The following is an 18833-nucleotide window of genomic DNA, read 5'->3' on the forward strand; positions in this document are numbered from 1 at the left end:
GGAGGTAAGGCAATAAATAGGCCATAGTAGCGAAGTAATTACAATTTAGCAATTAACACTGGAGTGATAGATGTGCAGATGATGATGTGCAAGTAGAAATACTGGTGTGCAAAAGAGCAGAAAAGTAAATAAAAACAATATGGGGATGAGGTAGGTAGATTGGATGGGCTATTTACAGATGGGCTATGTACAGCTGCAGCGATCGGTTAGCTGCTCAGATAGCTGATGTTTAAAGTTAGTGAGGAAAATATAAGTCTCCAGCTTCAGCCATTTTTGTAATTCGTTCCAGTCATTGGCAGCAGAGAACTGGAAGGAAAGGTGGCCAAAGGAGGTGTTGGCTTTGGGGATGACCAGTGAGAAATACCTGCTGGAGTGTGTGCTACGGGTGGGTGTTATCGTGACCAGTGAGCTGAGATAAGGCGGAGCTTTACCTAGCAAAGACTTATAGATGACCGGGCCAGCCGATGAGAGCATACAGGTTGCAGTGGTGGGTGGTATATGGGGCTTTGATGACAAAACAGATGGCACTGTGATAGACTGCATCCAGTTTGCTGAGTAGAGTGTTGGAGGCTATTTTGTAAATGACATCGCCGAAGTCTACGATCAGTAGGATAGTCAGTTTTACAAAGGTATGTTTGGCGGCGTGAGTGAAGGAGGCTTTGTTACGAAATAGGAAGCCGATTCTAGATTTAGTTTTGGATTGGAGATGTTTAATATGAGTCTGGAAGGAGAGTTTACAGTCTAGCCAGACACCTAGGTATTTGTAGTTGTCCACATATTCTAAGTTAGAACCGTCCAGAGTAATGATGCTAGTCAGGCGGGTGCGGGCAGCGAACGGTTGAAAAGCATGCACTGAGTTTTACTAGCGTTTTAAGAGCAGTTGGAGGCCACGGAAGGAGTGTTGTATGGCATTGAAGCCCGTTTGGAGGTTTGTTAACACAGTGTCCAAAGAAGGGCCAGATGTATACAGAATGGTGTCGTCTGCGTAGAGATGGATCAGGGAATCACCCACAGCAAGAGCGACATCGTTGATATTTACAGAGAAAAGAGTCGGCACTTGAATTGAACCTTGTGGTAGCCCCATAGAGACTGCCAGAGGTCCGGACAACAGGCCCTCCGATTTGACACACTAAACTCTATCTGAGAACTAGTTGGTGAACCAGGCGAGGCAGTCATTTGAGAAACCAAGGCTGTTGAGTCTGCCGTTAAGAATACGGTGATTGACAGAGTCGATGAAGACGGCTAAACAGTACTGTCTTTTATCGATGGCGGTTATGATATCGTTTAGTACCTTGAGCGTGGCTGAGGTGCACCCGTGACTAGCTCGGAAACCGGATGGCACAGCGGAGAAGGTACAGCAGGATTCTAAATGGTCAGTGATCTGTTTATTAACTTGGCTTTCGAAGACTTTAAAAAGGCAGGGCAGGATGGATATAGGTCTGTAACAGTTTGGGTCTAGAGTGTCACCCCCTTTGAAGAGGGGGATGACCGCGGCAGCTTTCAAATCTTTAGGGATCTCAGACGATATGAGAGTTTGAACAGACTGGTAATAGGGGTTGCAACAATGGCGGCTGATAAATTTAGAAAGAGAGGGTCCAGATTGTCTAGCCCAGCTGATTTGTACGGGTCCAGGTTTTGCAGCTCTTTCAGAACATCTGCTATCTGGATTTGGGTGAAGGAGAAGCTGGGGATGCTTGGGAAAGTAGCTGCGGGGGGTACGGAGCTGTTGGCCGGAGTTGGGGTAGCCAGGAGGAAAGCATGGCCAGCCGTAGAGAAATGCTTATTGAAATTTATCGGTGATGACAGTGTTACCTAGCCTCAGTGCAGTTGGCTGCTGGGAGGAGGTGCTCTTGTTCTCCATGGACTTTACTGTCCCAAAACTTTTTGGAGTTAGAGCTACAGGATGCAAATTTCTGTTTGAAAAAGCTTGCCTTTGCTTTCCTGACTGACTGCGTGTATTGGTTCCTGAATAGTCCTTCTGGGACTATTCGATTCTAGTGCAGTCTGCCACAGGGTGTTTTGTGCTGGTCGAGGGCAGACAATTCTGGAGTGAACCTAGGGCTATATCTGTTCTTATTTCTACATTTTTTGAAAGGGGCATGCTTATTTAAGATGGTGAGGAAATTACTTTTAAAGAATGACCAGGCATCCTCGACAGACAGGATGAGGTCAATATCCTTCCAGGATACCCGGCCCAGGTCGATTAGAAAGGCCTGCTCGCAGAAGTGTTTTAGGGAGCGTTTGACAGTGATGAGGGGTGGTCGTTTGACCGCGGACCCATAGCGGATGCAGGCAATGAGGCAGTGATCGCTGAGATCCTGATTGAAAACAGCAGAGGTGTATTTGGAGGGCAAGTTGGTCAGGATAATATCTATGAGGGTGCCCATGTTTACGGATTTGGGGTTGTACCTGGTAGGTTCCTTGATAATTTGTGTGAGAATGGGGGCATCTAGCTTTGATTGTAGGACTGCCAGGGTGTTAAGCATATCTCAGTTTAGGTCACCTAACAGAACGAAATCTGAAGATAAATGGGGGGCAATCAATTCACATATGGTGTCCAGGGCACAGCTTGGAGCTGAGGGGGGTCTATAACAGGCAGCAACAGTGAGAGACTTATTTCTGGAGCGATTCATTTTTCAAATTCGAAGCTCGAACTGTTTGGGCATAGACCTGGAAAGTATGACGGAACTTTGCAGGCTATCTCTGCAGTAGATTGCAACTCCTCCCCCTTTGGCAGTTCTATCTTGATGGAAAATGTTGTAGTTGGGGATGGAAATCTCAGAATTTTTGGTGGTCTTCCTAAGCCAGGATTCAGACACGGCAAGGACATCAGGGTTGGCGGGGTGTGCTAAAGCAGTGAGTAAAACATACTTAGGGAGGAGGCTTCTGATGTGAAGATGCATGAAACCAAGGCTTTTTCGGTTACAGAAGTCAACAAATGAGAGCGCCTGGCACACAGGGCTTGGGTTAACCTCCTCATCACCAGAAGAACAGAGGAGGAGTAGGGTGAGGGTATGGCTAAAGCCTATCAAAATTGGTCGTCTAGTGCATTAGGGACAGAGAATAAAAGGAGCAGATTTCTAGGCGAAAGAGATGACAATGAAATGGGAGAAAAAACATGTTTAATATTAAACACATACATTCCAGTGGGTACAATTAGGCTATTTGACAGGCCAGGCGCAACCTGCAAAACCTTCCCCAGAGGAATATTTTTCAGTGTTTTTACCTCCGGTCAGGTTCCTGCAGCATTTCTCTATGTGGAATGTGTAAGAGGGCAATCGATATTCACAGCCAGAAATTAACAAATGGGTTTGGATAGGAAATAATTGAATTGTTATTTCCGACCGATTGGAGCAGCGGTCTAAGGCACTGCATCATAGTGCTAGAGGCGTTACTACAGACCGGGTTCGATCCCCAGCTGTATCACAACCGGCCGTGATCTGGAGTCGTGCACAATTGGCCCAGCATTGTCCGGGTTAGGGGAGTGTTTGGCCGGGGTAGGCCGTCATTGTAAATAAGAATTTGTTTTTATCTGACTTGCCTAGTTAAATAAAGATTATAAAAAATAAAAATTGTCACTCAACAATGCGTCTGTGGGGAGACAGGTTAGCCTTCCCTGTAGCTCAGTTTGTAGAGCATGGTGTTTGCAACGCCAGGGTTGTGGGTTCGATTCCCACGGGGGGCCAGCACATAAAAGAAATGTATGAAATTGTATGAAATGTATGCATTCACTACTGTAAGTCGCTCTGGATAAGAGCGTCTGCGAAATGACAAAAAAAAACAAAAAAAAAAAAAAAAAAGGTTAAGGTTTATAATGACATATTTTAATTGACCTAAATGTGAATGCTATTTACTGTAGTGATGATTAATAATATTATGTTACAATAGTAATATTCCATCTAAGCTGCCAATCTGTCTTGTTGCCAAGAGTTACAAAGGTTCAACCCAACTCATCTTCAAATCAAATCCAATTTTAATTGTCACATGCGCCAAATACAACAGGTACTTACAAGCCCTTAACTTGTAAATACTTACAAGCCCTTAACCAACAATGCAGTTCAAGAAATAGAGTTAAGAAAATATTTACTAAATAAACTAAAGTTAAATTATTTTAAATAAAAAGTAACACAAAAAAAATAATAACGAGACTATATACTGGGGGTACCGGTACCGAGTCAATGTGCGGGGGTACAGGTTAATCGAGGTAGTTTGTACATGTACAGTAGGTAGGGGTAAAATGACTATGCATAGATGATAAACAGTGAGTAGCAGCAGTGTAAAAACAAAGGGGTTGTCAATGTAAATAGTCCAGGTTGCAAATGTTGATCAATTCAGCCTGTAAATAAGAGGGTCAACAACCAAATCAACAGTATCTGCCCGTTAACCTATCCTGATAGAACCCCAGAGGCTGTCCTAGTCCTGGACTGTGTCTCACCTGGCACCCTATTCCCTATAAAGTGCACCACTTTTGACCAGGTATACGGAATAGGGTGACACTTGGAACAGTGTTGTCAGTGTATAGCTGATGAGTTTCCCAGTTCTCAACTACAGTACCTGACCTCTATCCATACAGTGAGCAGTAGAGGGGTGTTCACCAATCACCACCTCCATCCTCTCCCGGCATGCCTTCGCATGCATCAAGCCCAACATCTGGACTCCACTTTGGCCCAAAGGTACGTGGCTGACTATCTTCAAAGCACGCAGGATGATTTCACCACTGACAAACTCTGAGCTCTTACTCCGAGCATCTGGTCCCGTTGATCCAAATCCGTTGATCCAAATCCCCCTTGCCCGCTTCAGCAAGCGTTTCTCATTGAATAAGAAAGGGGCTACACCTGGAAGCTTGGAGAAAGTATTTTAAAGGAAGTTAGTTTTAAACTGCTTTATGGATGATATCATTGGTGATATACTGTATATATTTGATTAGACAGTGTTTTGATGTGACATGATTTGTTACGTCTTAAAAGCTACAGAGGGACAGGATGGCTGTGCTTCTACTAATTCCTGCATAAGGTCTTACTCTGTGTGCACTTGAAAGTACACAGAAATGATTCAGTGTTGAATCAACACTGACAGTGTTCAATGTATGGGTCCACACTTTTCAGTGTTAAATTAACACTGCTTAGTACTGACACTGTTATACTTTGTCAGTGTTAGGGAATTAACACTTTTTGTGTTATGCAATAACACTTCAGTTTTTTTAACACTAGGAAGTGTATATACAGTGCCTTCGGAAAGTATTCAGAGTCATTTTGTTACGTTACAGCCTTATTTTAAAATAGATTTTAGATGTTTTTGCACATTTATTAAATATAAAAAACTGAAATATCACATTTAAATAAGTATTCAGACCCTTTGGCAGCGATTACAGCCTTTAGTCTTCTTGGGTATGACGCTACAAGCTTGGCACACCTGTATTTGGGGAGTTTCTCCCATTCTTCTCTGCAGATCCTCTCAAGCTCTGTCAGGTTGGATGGGAAGCGTTGCTGCACAGATATTTTCAGGTCTCTCCAGAGATGTTCGAGAGTCCTTAAGGTGCCTTTTGGCAAACTCCAAGCAGGCTGTCATGTGCCTTTTACTGAGGAGTGGCTTCTGTCTGGCCACTCTACCATAAAGGCCTGATTTTGATAGAGTGCTGCAGAGATGGTTGTTCTTCTGGAAGGTTCTCCCATCTTCGCAGAGGAACTCTGGAGCTCTGTCAGAGTGACCATCAGGTTCTTGGTCACCTCCCTCACAAAAGCCCTTCTCTCCTGATTGCTCAGTTTGGCTGGGCGGCAAGCTCTAGAAAGAGTCTTGGTGGTCCCAAACTTCTTCCATTTAAGCATGATGGAGGCCACTGTGTTCTTGGGGACCTTCAATGCTGCAGACATTTTTTTGGTACCCTTCCCCAGATCTGTGCCTCGACAAAATTCTGTCTTGGAGCTCTACAGACAATTCCTTCGACCTCATGGCTTGGTTTTTGCTCTAACATGCACTGTCAACTGTGGGACAGTGCATGTGTGTGCCTTTCCAAATCATGTCTAATCAATTGAATTTACCAGAGGTGGACTCCTTTCAAGTTTTAGAAACAGCTCAAGGCTGATCAATGGAAACAGGATGCACCTGAGCAAAGGGTCTGAATACTTATGTAAATAAGGTATTTCTGTTTGTAACTGTTGAGGAAGTATTTTTTTGACATGCCCACCATTGTCATCTTTTTCTTGTTACAATGGATGTAGCTACGAACATAAATGTATAATCCCCATAGCCTACATGTTTTTTTTCTTCATAAAAGCACAGATGTGTTTGAAACTGTAAGCAAAAACTTTGAATTTGGTCATATGCGGAAATGTGCCTTACTGCCTTTTTGAATTTTGTGTAGAAGCAGTAGTCTAGTCAAGGAAGCATGCAAAATATATTGGCACACTCCACTTACCAAGACCATTGCCAAATAAGGCACACTGTCACCTACTTTTATAGTAAACCTTGAGATGGTACCACCTAGAGGTCGACCGATTAATCGGAATGGCTGATTAATTATTGCCGATTTCAAGTTTTTATAACAATCGGTAATCAGTATTTTTCGACACCGATTTGCCTTTCATTAACTAGGCAAGTCAGATTAAAAGCACATTCTTATTTTCAATGACGGCCTAGGAACGGGGGTTAACTGCCTTGTTCAGGGGCAGAACAACAGATTTTTACCTTGTCACCTCGGGGATTCGTTTTTGCAACCTTCCGGTTACTAGTCCAACGCTCTAACCACCTACCTTACATTGCACTCCACGAGGAGCCTGCGTGGCAGGCTGACTACCTGTTACGCGAGGGCAGCAAGAAGCCAAGGTAAGTTGCTAGCTAGCATTAAACTTATCTTATAAAAAACTATCAATCTTAACATAATCACTAGTTAAACTAGTAATATCATCAACCATGTGTAGTTATCTAACGTGTCCTGCGTTGCATATAATCGATTGGTCCGCCAATAATCGGTATCGGTATCGGTGTTGAGAAATCATAATCGGTCGACCTCTAGTACCACCCAGCACATCTAGAATTGAGTGTATGTCATACCGAACCCCTCCCTTGAGATGACGTGAAAACAAGTGGCAGTCGGTACCGTTTAAGATTAGCATTTTCTTTTTTTGCTGAGCATGGCCTTATTTCTATTACAACATATTGGATGACTGTCATTCATATTCCATTCACCCAGCTCAATGTAAAATCGATAGGTTTAGTATACCTTGTAATTCTCACATTTTCCCTATACCCATCACGAGGTTGCTACAACCTAGCTTATGAATCAAAGTTTACAACGTAGGTGCACAGGTTGAGAGAAATTTGAGTAATCAATGTGACAGACATTGACACATTCAATACGGCTTTGTACACTTTTGCCTGCATTTAGCTGATCTAGGGTGTAATCATTAGTCCAACAGTGGCAAACAAGAGTTTCTATTAGACAAGTTCAGGTATGTTTGGCCCCATTTCATTCCGTTTGTTTCCGTTTAAGAAACATTTTTCAACAGAATCGTCGGAAAGAATACACCCCTGATCACACAAACACAGTTCACTTTCATAGCAGCCACATACAAACAGGTTCTCTCTCCAGCAGGTTGTGTGTGTGTGTGTGTGTGTGTGTGTGTGTGTGTGTGTGTGTGTGTGTGTGTGTGTGTGTGTGTGTGTGTGTGTGTGCTGGAGTTGTGTAGTGCGGCGTAGTATCTGATATAACTGATAAAGCACATCCAGGAGGTCAAAGAAAAAACAATGCTAGGCTCAATGGTGTGTGAGGGCATACACGTAAAGGTCAAAGAAGACAGGAACAGATGGAGGAGAGTGATAGGAACGCATGATGATGATGGGCAACTGTAGAGTTGAAAGGAGCAATATTTTCCCTATTTGCATGGGTCAATCAAACAAATCCAGGTCTGATAAGATTGTCTGAACCTTTCGTGTTGATGTACGTGTGTGTGTTGATGTGAGTGTATGTGTGAGTGCACGAGTGTATGTGCATGCTGGGATTAGAGGAGGTGAAAACGCACATGAAAGAGATGAACATTTGCTTTAGTCATGTCAAATCTAATGAAAAGTTCAGTGTGTGACTAAGAGTGTGTTTGTGCGAATGTGTGTGTTTGTTTGTGCCGCTATGTCGCCCGCTCACCCCTCCCTCTCCTTTGGGAGGTAGAGGATCATTTGGTGTGGGTAGAGTAAAGGGGTGTGAGTGGTCCCCAGTAAGCATTCATTAGACACGTACAGTGAGGGGGAAAAAGTATTTGATCCCCTGCTGATTTTTTACATTTGCCCACTGACAAAAAAATGATCAGTCTATCATTTTAATGGTAGGTTTATTTGAACAGTGAGAGACAGAATAACAACAGAAAAATCCAGAAAAACGCATGTCAAAAATTACATAAATTGATTTTCATTTTAATGAGGGAAATAAGTATTTGACCCCCTTTCAATCAGAAAGATTTCTGGCTCCCAGGTGTCTTTTATACAGGTAACGAGCTGAGATTAGGAGCACACTCTTAAAGGGAGTGCTCCTAATCTCAGCTTGTTACCTGTATAAAAGACACCTGTCCACAGAAGCAATCAATCAGATTTCAAACTCTCCACCATGGCCAAGACCAAAGAGCTCTCCAAGGATGTCAGGGACAAGATTGTAGACCTACACAAGGCTGGAATGGGCTGCAAGACCATCGCCAAGCAGCTTGGTGAGAAGGTGACAACAGTTGGTGTGATCATTCGCAAATGGAAGAAACACAAAAGAACTGTCAATCTCCCTCGGCCTGGGGCTCCATGCAAGATCTCACCTCGTGGAGTTGCAATGATCATGAGAACGGTGAGGAATCGGTGGGGAATCAGCCGTAACTACACGGGAGGATCTTGTCAATGATCTCAAGGCAGCTGGGACCATAGTCAGCAAGAAAACAATTGGTAACACACTATGCCGTGAAGGACTGAAGTCCTGCAGCACCCGCAAGGTCCCCCTGCTCAAGAAAGCACATATACATGCCCGTCTGAAGTTTGCCAATGAACATTTGAATGATTGAGGACAACTGGGTGAAAGTGTTGTGGTCAGATGAGACCAAAATGGAGCTCTTTGGCATCAACTCAACTCGCCGTGTTTGGAGGAGGACGAATGCTGCCTATGACCCCAAGAACACCATCCCCACCATCAAACATGGAGGTGGAAACATTATGCTTTGGGGGTGTTTTTCTGCTAAGGGGACAGGACAACTTCACTGCATCAAAGGGACGATGGACGGGGCCATGTACCGTCAAGTCTTGGGTGAGAACCTCCTTCCCTCAGCCAGGGCATTGAAAATGGGTCGTGAATGGGTATTCCAGCATGACAATGACCCAAAACACACGGCCAAGGCAACAAAGGAGTGGCTCAAGAAGAAGCACATTAAGGTCCTGGAGTGGCCTAGCCAGTCTCCAGACCTTAATCCCATAGAAAATCTGTGGAGGGAGCTGAAGGTTCGAGTTGCCAAACGTCAGCCTCGAAACCTTAATGACTTGGAGAAGATCTGCAAAGAGGAGTGGGACAAAATCCCTCCTGAGATGTGTGCAAACCTGGTGGCCAACTACAAGAAACGTCTGACCTCTGATTGCCAACAAGGGTTTTGCCACCAAGTACTAAGTCATGTTTTGCAGAGGGGTCAAATACTTATTTCCCTGATTCAAATGCAAATCATTTTATAACATTTTTGACATGTGTTTTTCTGGATTGTTTTGTTGTTGTTCTGTCTCTCACTGTTCAAATAAACCTACCATTAAAATTATAGACTGATCATTTCTTTGTCGGTGGGCAAACGTACAAAATTAGCAGGGGATCAAATACTTTTTTGCCTCACTGCATAACACTTTCATAATGGAGATCAGGGCCCTGCGACTCTTCCTCACTCTGAAGAAACTACACCTTGCCTCTGTCCCAAATGGCACCCTATTCCCTTTATGGGTGGACTACTTTTGACCTTTGGGCCCTGGTCGAATGTAGTGCACCACATCGGGAGTAGGGTGCCATTTGCGGGAGCATCCATTGTGACTTACACTCAGACGTTAGCTTAATTATGAGAGAATGTGGGAGATGTGATGCTAAGAAGACTTTTCTTACCACATGTTACTTAAGTAATATCTTATCTCACATTTCTTTTTACCTTCTCCCGTTTCTTTGCTATGCTGTCTTTAATGTATTCAGACAAAGATGGGGAAAGAAACTATCTTGTTACAATTACAAAATGTTACCAATGGATCAAAATAAAATACAGAACACTTTTTTTTATTGTTCAAAATACATTTAACTACACGCCTTCACAACAATCACATTCTTAGTAACAAAAAAATCGTACTTGCTATGGCTGATATGTTGTTGTTTATATACCTTAGTTGAATTCCCTGACTGTCACCAGATACACACACACACACACACACACACACACACACACACACAGAGAGAGAGGCTCAAATTAGACCTGATGGTTATACGGGCCAGGACAAACTCTCTGGAAGAGAGTGTGTTCTCTGTGTGTGTGTGTGTGTGTGGGTATGGATCCCCTTAGAATGAAACTCAGCAGAGCTGTTATTACGGGAAAGCCGGAAGCGTCAGAAGGGATAAATCATACTCAGAGTACTAATGTTATGACATTAAAGAACAAGTCTAGACAGGACGTGATGCCAGAGCTCTGTCAGCAAATACTTTGTGGTGTGTGTGTGTGTGTGTGTGTGTGTGTGTGTGTGTGTGTGTGTGTGTGTGTGTGTGTGTGTGTGTGGAAAGTACAGTAATGGGTAAATTATCTGTTAAGACCTGGTTAGCCCAGACCTGTTAAACTCTGGCTTGCTCAATCCCAAAATTGCATGACAGTTACAGGCACTAGTGCAAAACAGAACCAGTAAAATGATCCTGCAAGCGTGCAAGGTATTCCATGGCTAACAATCTCATATTATTTCCAACCTTTTTCTTGCTTTTCCAACATTTATCTTCTGATGTAATCACCTGTAACTTAAATGCCGTGCAACATAACTCTTACGGAAAAAGCACATGAATTTCACGTGATCACACGTGTTTCACATGTGATCTCATGTAAAAGCAACATGTGATAGCATGAAACTACACTTGACAACAGTTTTTCACATGTAAAATTGCACATTCTATTTTCACGTGAATGTTTTTCATACGTGAAAATGCAATTCCACATGTGAGAATTAGATTTTCACATGTGAAAATGCTCCTCACATGTGAACTCAAAATGTAACCTGTGAACAACTGACCTCACATGTCTCTTATGTTTTCACATGTGAAATTGCACATTTCCTGTGTTTTTTTATTTTTACGGGAAGTAATGAAATGGTATGTTTTTTTTAAAGTTAAGTGGTACGCTGTTCAGCTAAAATATTGTAAACATCTTTAATCAATCTGATTTACATTTCACATGATCACTTAGTGCTGACTTTTCAATATGCCCTAACCTGGGACTTGATCTCTCACAACCTTGGGCCACAAAGTCTGTAGAATACCAAAGTCCCCTACAGATTCATTACCTACAACACATCTCTGCACTTAGAAAAATAGTGCCATCTGCACTGCTATTTAAGTTAGCAAATAATCTGACTATTCTCTCATCATTAATTACATTTTCAGCAATTTTAGGGTTTTCTGTGTAGTTTAATGTTGGTGGGGCGTATTATTCAGTTTTAATGTTACTCCTGAATCACCATGATGAATACAATACAATATTTTTTTTCTTGAGTGTATTTTTTAAGATTTACTTTGAAGTCCAAAGTGTAGGGACACAGGTGAAGTCAATTATTGCCACAGACATGGTGGCATAGCAGGAAGTTTGGAATGCTGTGAACCAAGAGGTTGTGAGTTCAAATCCCACGTGAGGACATGTTGAAGAATAATTACTGTATAAATAAGCCTACACAATGTAATCAGATATGTAAGTTGATGACATCTTAAGGACACATTTTTAATTGTAGGGCATCGCCTGTGAAATCTCATGAAAAATATCCACATGTTAAACTTCATGTGAAATATAATCACATGTGAAAGTGTTCCAAAACCATATGGTTTCACGTGAAACTTCATGGGATTTTTCACGTGAATTATTATTATTTTTTCCTTAAGGGAATACCACTTTACTTGTTATTTAGAGACATACTAGCAATTTAGTTGTACAACTATGGTGAAGAGAGAGACCGTTTGAGTGGTCGTTAGGGTCTCTGACCCATTCTGCGATGGGAGAGACCAGGGGTTGACTGGGACCAGAAATCGGCCAGGGCATTTCTAATATGCCAGGCCATTTTTTTTCCCCTAGAGGCCCCCATTATTATTCAAAAAATGATTATTCTGTGCAACAAAAAAATTATATATTAAACTGTCGCTCTTGGCTAAAGATGGACTGGTCCATCTGGCATTTTCCCCAACTGCCCTATGGCTAGTCTGTTTCTCAGAGACACTGATTAAGTTTTACCAGTATTACCAGTGAGGATTTGCCTAGCAGGCTGAGGTCTTATCTGTTCTGGGGACCGGTGTCATCTTTCTGGCTTCTTCCAGCCCTCATGAGATGGGAGGCTGTAAATACCAAAGGGGATTTGGGAAATTTCAGAGCTATTCATTTTATCTAAAACACACTGTCAAACTTGTAAATCGATTTACTGCTCCCAGATAAATCTTGTCTCGGTGCACAATTTTCTCTCTTTTTTTTCAATGCATGACTTAGAGATAAAAAATAAGTTAAAAAAAAGTGTGATTTTGATGAGTGTGTGTGTGTGTGCGTCCACATGCGTATGTGGATGCCCTGGTTCTACACACACACCCACATCCCTTGACTGCTCTCCCCTGACACTGTGGTGGTGATAGAACTTTGATGTGAGTTTATCCTGGGCAGGCTGGACTGGAAGTCACCACCATCCTTCTATCCAGTCTAGGGGAGAACAGAACAGAACAGTGGGGCTGGAATAACAGCAGGATGTGTGTGTTCAGCAGACCAGGGGAGTTTCCACTAGACTAGGATATGGGAAGCTCTGCAGGAGGGAGATAATCGCCGTGCTGGTAATTCACTGTAAATATCTTCTATTCTATTAAATGTCTTCAAACTAGGAGGGAAATATTTAAAATCTATTTAATTCTGCTTATGATCAGGATTGTGACTATGATGATTGGGCATGTATGCCTCTTATGTACAGGTTGAAATTGAGAGCATATTGATTCAGTATTTGTAGTAAGTTGGTCGGATGAACAGTAACCTCTGAGCGACACTATATTGATTGCCACAAAGCGCGTTGTAATATGTGGACTTTCAGGACGTCAACGTTCTGTAAGTCTCCAACCTTCCATTTGCATCGCTCGTAAGAGTACGTTTGGCTAGTGAAAGTACAGTAGTCTGAGTTTGTTGTCGGCGAACCCTCTATGTTTGTGTGCTCAGGCTAATATAAAATGACTAAAATGTAATATGTTTTGTTTTGGCTCTCTCAGTGCAGGGCACACAGAGGTCTGTGTCCGAGTCTGATTGAGGTCTGCCTGAGTGAATTTAATCGAATGGCTGGGCCAAATCAGTTGTGCACATTTCAAAGTTGCTGAAACCGATTGAACGTAGGTTCTGGGGTCAATGGACCTGTTGTCATGTGTTCTCATTAACCTATCCTTTTTCATTAACCTATCCACTTTCTATTTTTTGTATATATTTTACATTTTGCTTTGCTGCTGCATACACATACATTTTACATACATGGTACTTTTATATACAGCAATCACATAACAATAATACATGTATTGATGACAGGGCATAGGAATTTGATATACCGTAATATGTCTGTCGCAGTGTAAGTCTGATATGTCTGTTTTGACTACAGTTATTACCTAATAAAAACATATTTATTGCCGACAGAATAAATATGAATTTGATATGCCGTAATGTGCAACCACAGTGCAAACCGCCTCGAGTCCACAGATTATAGCCCTTCTCCATGGAACGCGTGATTGGCTTTGATTGTTGATACTGTAAAGTCGACCCCTTTTAACGAACCAATTAGCCCGGTCTGTCCAGCCCCAGGCAGGCAGGCAGTCTGTCTGTAGAAGGTCATGTGATGATTTGGAGGGAGGGGGATTAGAGGTGGAATGTAGTAGGAGAGGGGTTAGGGAGGGGGACACAGCCGTAATGAATGGGAATGGATGACAAGGGGATACTAGTGTATAATGTCATTAACACTGGGGTTGTGTTCCAATGGCACCCTATTACCAACACAGTGCACTACTTTTGACCAGAGCCCTGTAGGCACTACCTAGGGAATAGGGTGCCATTTGGGACACAGCCTGGATGATACAAAAGACCGTGAGGAGTTGGAGACCCACAGACGGACACGAGGATACTGAATGCAGTGAGCAGAAATGAAGCCATCTGTGAGATGATCTGGGAATTCAAACCACGGTCTTTAGAGTAGTAAACCAATGCCATGTCTGTTTGGTTGTGAACCATAAAGTAACAGATCTTGCATTTTTCCTCGTCAGGTATTCAGCAAAAACTCAGGACCCCAATTTTGGACCATAAAGTGGCTTACCATATCCAGCTGAACGTCTATCCTTTTGTTGCTGGGCCATGTAGACATACAGATAACCCTGTCCAATCTGAGGAGCCAGTCTGTTAACACACAGATGTACAGCTCGGGTTAGGGTTAGAGAGGGTGGTTCGTCAGTGTGTCTTGCTGTCTTCCCATGATGTACAGGGTTAGCAGCATGTAGAAGTACAGTACATAGACAGAGTGTACATGGTTAAGGGACTCCAGATGTGTGATACTCATACAGATCAGGCCAGTTAATTACATGGGGCTGAGGGATGGTTCTCGCTCTCTCAAATTCAAGCTGATTTATTGGCATGAAAAACATTGTGTCATTATTGCGAATTGTATTGTAATAAAATTATAAACAATAACAAATAATATAAAATGGCAGTAAATAATAATACAAAATTAAATACAAAAATAATAACCATAAAATAGTAACAGTCAATAGTAGAATGTAATGTAATAAATATAAAAATCTAAATATGGAAAATGAAACTATAACTAACTTATAACTAAATAACGGTCATCTTCACCATTTACATCAGTACTACAACTGCTGTCATCATTACCACTACTACTACCACCATCATTAAACTGCTATCATTACCAATACCACCCATACCACTACTATTTAGAATGATAAACAACAATAATAATAGTAATAACAATAATAGTAATAATAAGTAAGTTACTTCTTATTATTCAGTGTCCCTCAGGCTATGGCAGGCAAATACATATTTGGCTGCAAGAGGAGCCATTGCTCCTTCGCCCATGAGTATTTTTAGTTTTTCCTCTGGGTTTAATAAGTTTGAATTTGGAATAAATTTAGTCATTTCTGTGAATAATGAATCTCTTTGTGAGGAATATTTATCACAGTAAAGAAGAAAGTGCATCTCTGTCTCTACCTCCCCTGTCGTGCAGTGACCACATACACGCTCCTCTTTGGGTAGCCATGTCTTCTTATGTCTGCCGGTTTCTATTGCCAATTGATGGTCACTCAGCCTGTACTTGGTAAGGATCTGTCGCTGCTTCGTATCTCTGACAGAGTAGAGATAATCAGCCAATTCATATTCTCTGTTTAGGGTCAGATAGCAATTTAGTCGGCTTTGGGATTTTGTTTCGTTTTTCCAATGTTGTAAATATGAGTCCTTTGATTGGTTCATGATTTTGTTTATTTGAATTCTTTCTTTTGAAGCAGTGCTGGCGTCAGCTTGGTTGGTGAGGTCCAATACCAGCTGACTGAGAGGGCTCGTTTCTGGGCTCAGCTCTTGGGTTTGAAGTGCTTTAAATTGCGGACTTGAATTTAGATGTAGCCAAAAATGTTATGATCTTTTCTGTATTTTCATTATAACTGGAAAGCATCCCAATTCTGCCCTACAAGCATTAGTTGGTGTATTTCTCTGGACTTGTAGGATTTTCTGACAGAATTCTGCATGTAGGGCTTCAATTGGATGTTTGTCCCACATTTTAAAGTCCAGTTTATTGAGTGGCCCCCAAACCTCACTTCTGTAAAGAGCTATTGGTAGGATTATACTGTCAAATATTTTGGTCCAAATTCTAACTGGGATGTTGATTTTGAATAATTTCATTTTTATTGCATACAATGAATGCTCTGCGGGCTTTTTCTTTGAGTGCATTCACTGCCATATTAAAGTTTCCCGATGCAGATATGGTCAGACCAAGGTAGGTGTAATTTTTAGTGTGTTCAATTATGGTGTTGTTCAGGGTGAATTTATATTTGTGTTTCTGACATTGTTTTTGTTTTTTTGAAAATCATGATTTTCGTTTTTTGGAAATTTACTGCCAGGGCCCAATTATGGCAATATTGCTCTAGAGTATTAATGTTCTGTTGAAGACCTTCTTTGGTTGGTGATCGAAGTACCAAGTCATCAGCATATAGCAGATATTTCACCTCTGTGTCAAATAGTGTGAGTCCTGGGGCTGGAGAATGGTCCAACATGTCTGCTAATTCATTGACATAAATGTTGAAAAGATTTGGACTCAAACTGCAGACTTGTCTCACACCTCGACGTTGTGAAAATAATTCTGTTCTTTGGTTTTTGATTTTTATTGCACACTTGTTTTCTGTGTACATACATTTTATTAAGTCATACACCTTACCACCAAGCCCACTTTGGAGAATTTTGTAGAATAGCCCTTCGTACCAAATTGAATCAAATGCTTTTTTTAAAGTCAATAAAGCAAGCAAAGATTTTACCCTCTTTTTTTTGGTGGACGTGTTTATTAATTAGTGTGTGTAAGGTGTATATATGGTCAGTAGTGCGATGGTTAGGGAGAAAGCTAATTTGACATTTACTTATTACATTTTTTTCTTGAAGAAAGGTTTGAATTCTTGAATTCAAAATGCTACAGAAAACCTTTCCCAAGTTACTGTTTACGTGAATTCCCCTGTAATTATTGGGGTCTGATTTGTCTCCACTTTTGTGGATAGGGGAGATGAGCCCCTGGTTCCAGACATCAGGGAAGCAGCCAGAAGTTAAAACCATGTTGAGCAATTTAAGCACAGCATTTCATTTCTGATGTATAGACCACAAGCCTTCTTTGATTTAATAGATTTGGGCTTTTCATTTAGTGTTATTGTGTAATCTAATGGATTTTGGTTGTTTTTAATGACTGATTCAAGGATGTTAAATTTTTCTTTAATTGGTTCTGTTGTAAGTCTTTTTGTGGGATGTTTTTGTATAGATTATCAAAATAGGTTTTCCAAATTCCTACATCTTGTATGGCTAACTCTTGTGGCTTAAATTGTTCCACATGTCATAGAGCTGATTTTGGTCAATTGCGTTTTCAATTTCATCAAGTGTCTTGTTGGTATAATTCAATTTCTTGCGTTTCAGTGTTTGTTTATACTGTTTCAGAGTTTCAAAGTATTCCTATCATATCTCTGGGTTGTTTTGCTGCTTATGTTTTTCGTTTCACATTTGTCTTAGATGTTTTCTAATTGTTTTACATTCATTATCAAACCATTTGTCCGAAACATTTCGTTTTTTGTATCTGATATTGCATTTCTTTGGTTTTCTCAAATTTGCTTTCGATGCTGCTTTTTGAATATGCAGTTGATGTTTTGAGTAGCCGAATTGACACCATCTTTATTGTTTTGGTATTGTATAGAGTTCATAATTTCATTTGAGGTCAATGTTTCAATGAATCTCTCTGCACTGTTTGGAGCCCATCTATATGATTGGTTTGTTGTAGAGTTTATTGGGCTGTTTTTTTGAATGAGTATTGCCGGTTCATTTCTTCAGAAACACGTTGATCTGACTGTGATCTGACAATGGTGACTGTGGTCTGACAGTGAATGCACTAATGGAGGAGGGGTCAATGTCAGTGATGGCATAATCGACTACACTTGTCCCAAGAGCTGAGCAGTAAGTAAACTGACCTAAAGAGTCCCCTCTGATTCTACCATTAAGCATGTACAGGCCTAAGGCTCGACAGAGATGCACTAACTTCTTCCCATTTTTGTTCAGTATTTGGTCAGGACTGTTTCTATTATTTATAATAGGACTGCTGTACAAGGAGGGGGTGTCCAAATATGTGGTGGTTACCTCCCGCATCAGTGTAGTCAGGCTCAGAACCTGTTCTTGCATTGAAATCTCCACAAAGAAGCACTTTACCCTCTGCCTGAAATGTAATGATTTCTGTATGGAGATTGTCAAAAAACTGATCATCATAATATGATGAATCTGAAGGAGGAGCATAAGCTGCACATATGTATACATCATTGTCACAATTAGAGGTCGACCGATTAATCGGAATGGCCGATTTAATTAGGGCCAATTTCAAGTTTTCAGAACAATCGGAAATCGACCGATTTGGCGGATTTTTATTTATTTATTTATTTAAAAAAATATATATATTTTATTTTTTATTATTATAATTTTTTTGTTATAATTTTTTAAATATTTTTTACACCTTTATTTAACTAGGCAAGTCAGTTTAAGAACACATTCTTATTTTCAATGACGGCCTAGGAACGGTGGGTTAACTGCCTTGTTCAGGGGCAGAACGACAGATTTTTACCTTGTCAGCCCGGGGATTCAATCTTGCAACCTTACGGTTAACTAGTCCAATGCTCTAACCACCTGCTTTACATTGCACTCCACGAGGAGCCTGCCTGTTACGCGAATGCAGTAAGAAGCCAAGGTAAGTTGCTAGCTAGCATTGAACTTATAAAAAACAATCAATCAAGCATAATCACTAGTTAACTACACATGGTTGATGATATTACTAGTTTATCTAGCCTGTCCTGCGTTGCATATAATCGC

General features: G+C 41.2%; 1 protein-coding gene across 23 annotated transcripts in view; it reads left to right on the top strand.

Annotated features, from left to right (window-relative positions):
* Nucleotides 1–18833, top strand: part of kiaa1217 (KIAA1217 ortholog) — a 202510-nt gene that overhangs the window by 119437 nt on the left and 64240 nt on the right. For 4 of the 23 annotated variants that reach the window (XM_014157662.2, XM_014157666.2, XM_014157661.2 and 1 more), the window contains exon 2: nucleotides 4574–4673. The exons of 17 other annotated variants lie outside the window; for them this stretch is intronic. In XM_014157662.2, the coding sequence (XP_014013137.2) occupies nucleotides 4623–4673 (51 nt within the window). In that variant the 5' untranslated portion in view covers nucleotides 4574–4622. Of the gene's footprint in view, nucleotides 1–4573; nucleotides 4674–12867; nucleotides 13047–18833 lie in introns of those variants that run through there. 2 more of the 23 variants (XM_014157669.2, XM_045702182.1) reach the window with 2 other exon arrangements.

Source organism: Salmo salar, chromosome ssa19, assembly GCF_905237065.1.
Source record: "Salmo salar chromosome ssa19, Ssal_v3.1, whole genome shotgun sequence".
In the NCBI taxonomy this organism is placed as follows: Eukaryota; Metazoa; Chordata; class Actinopteri; order Salmoniformes; family Salmonidae; genus Salmo; species Salmo salar.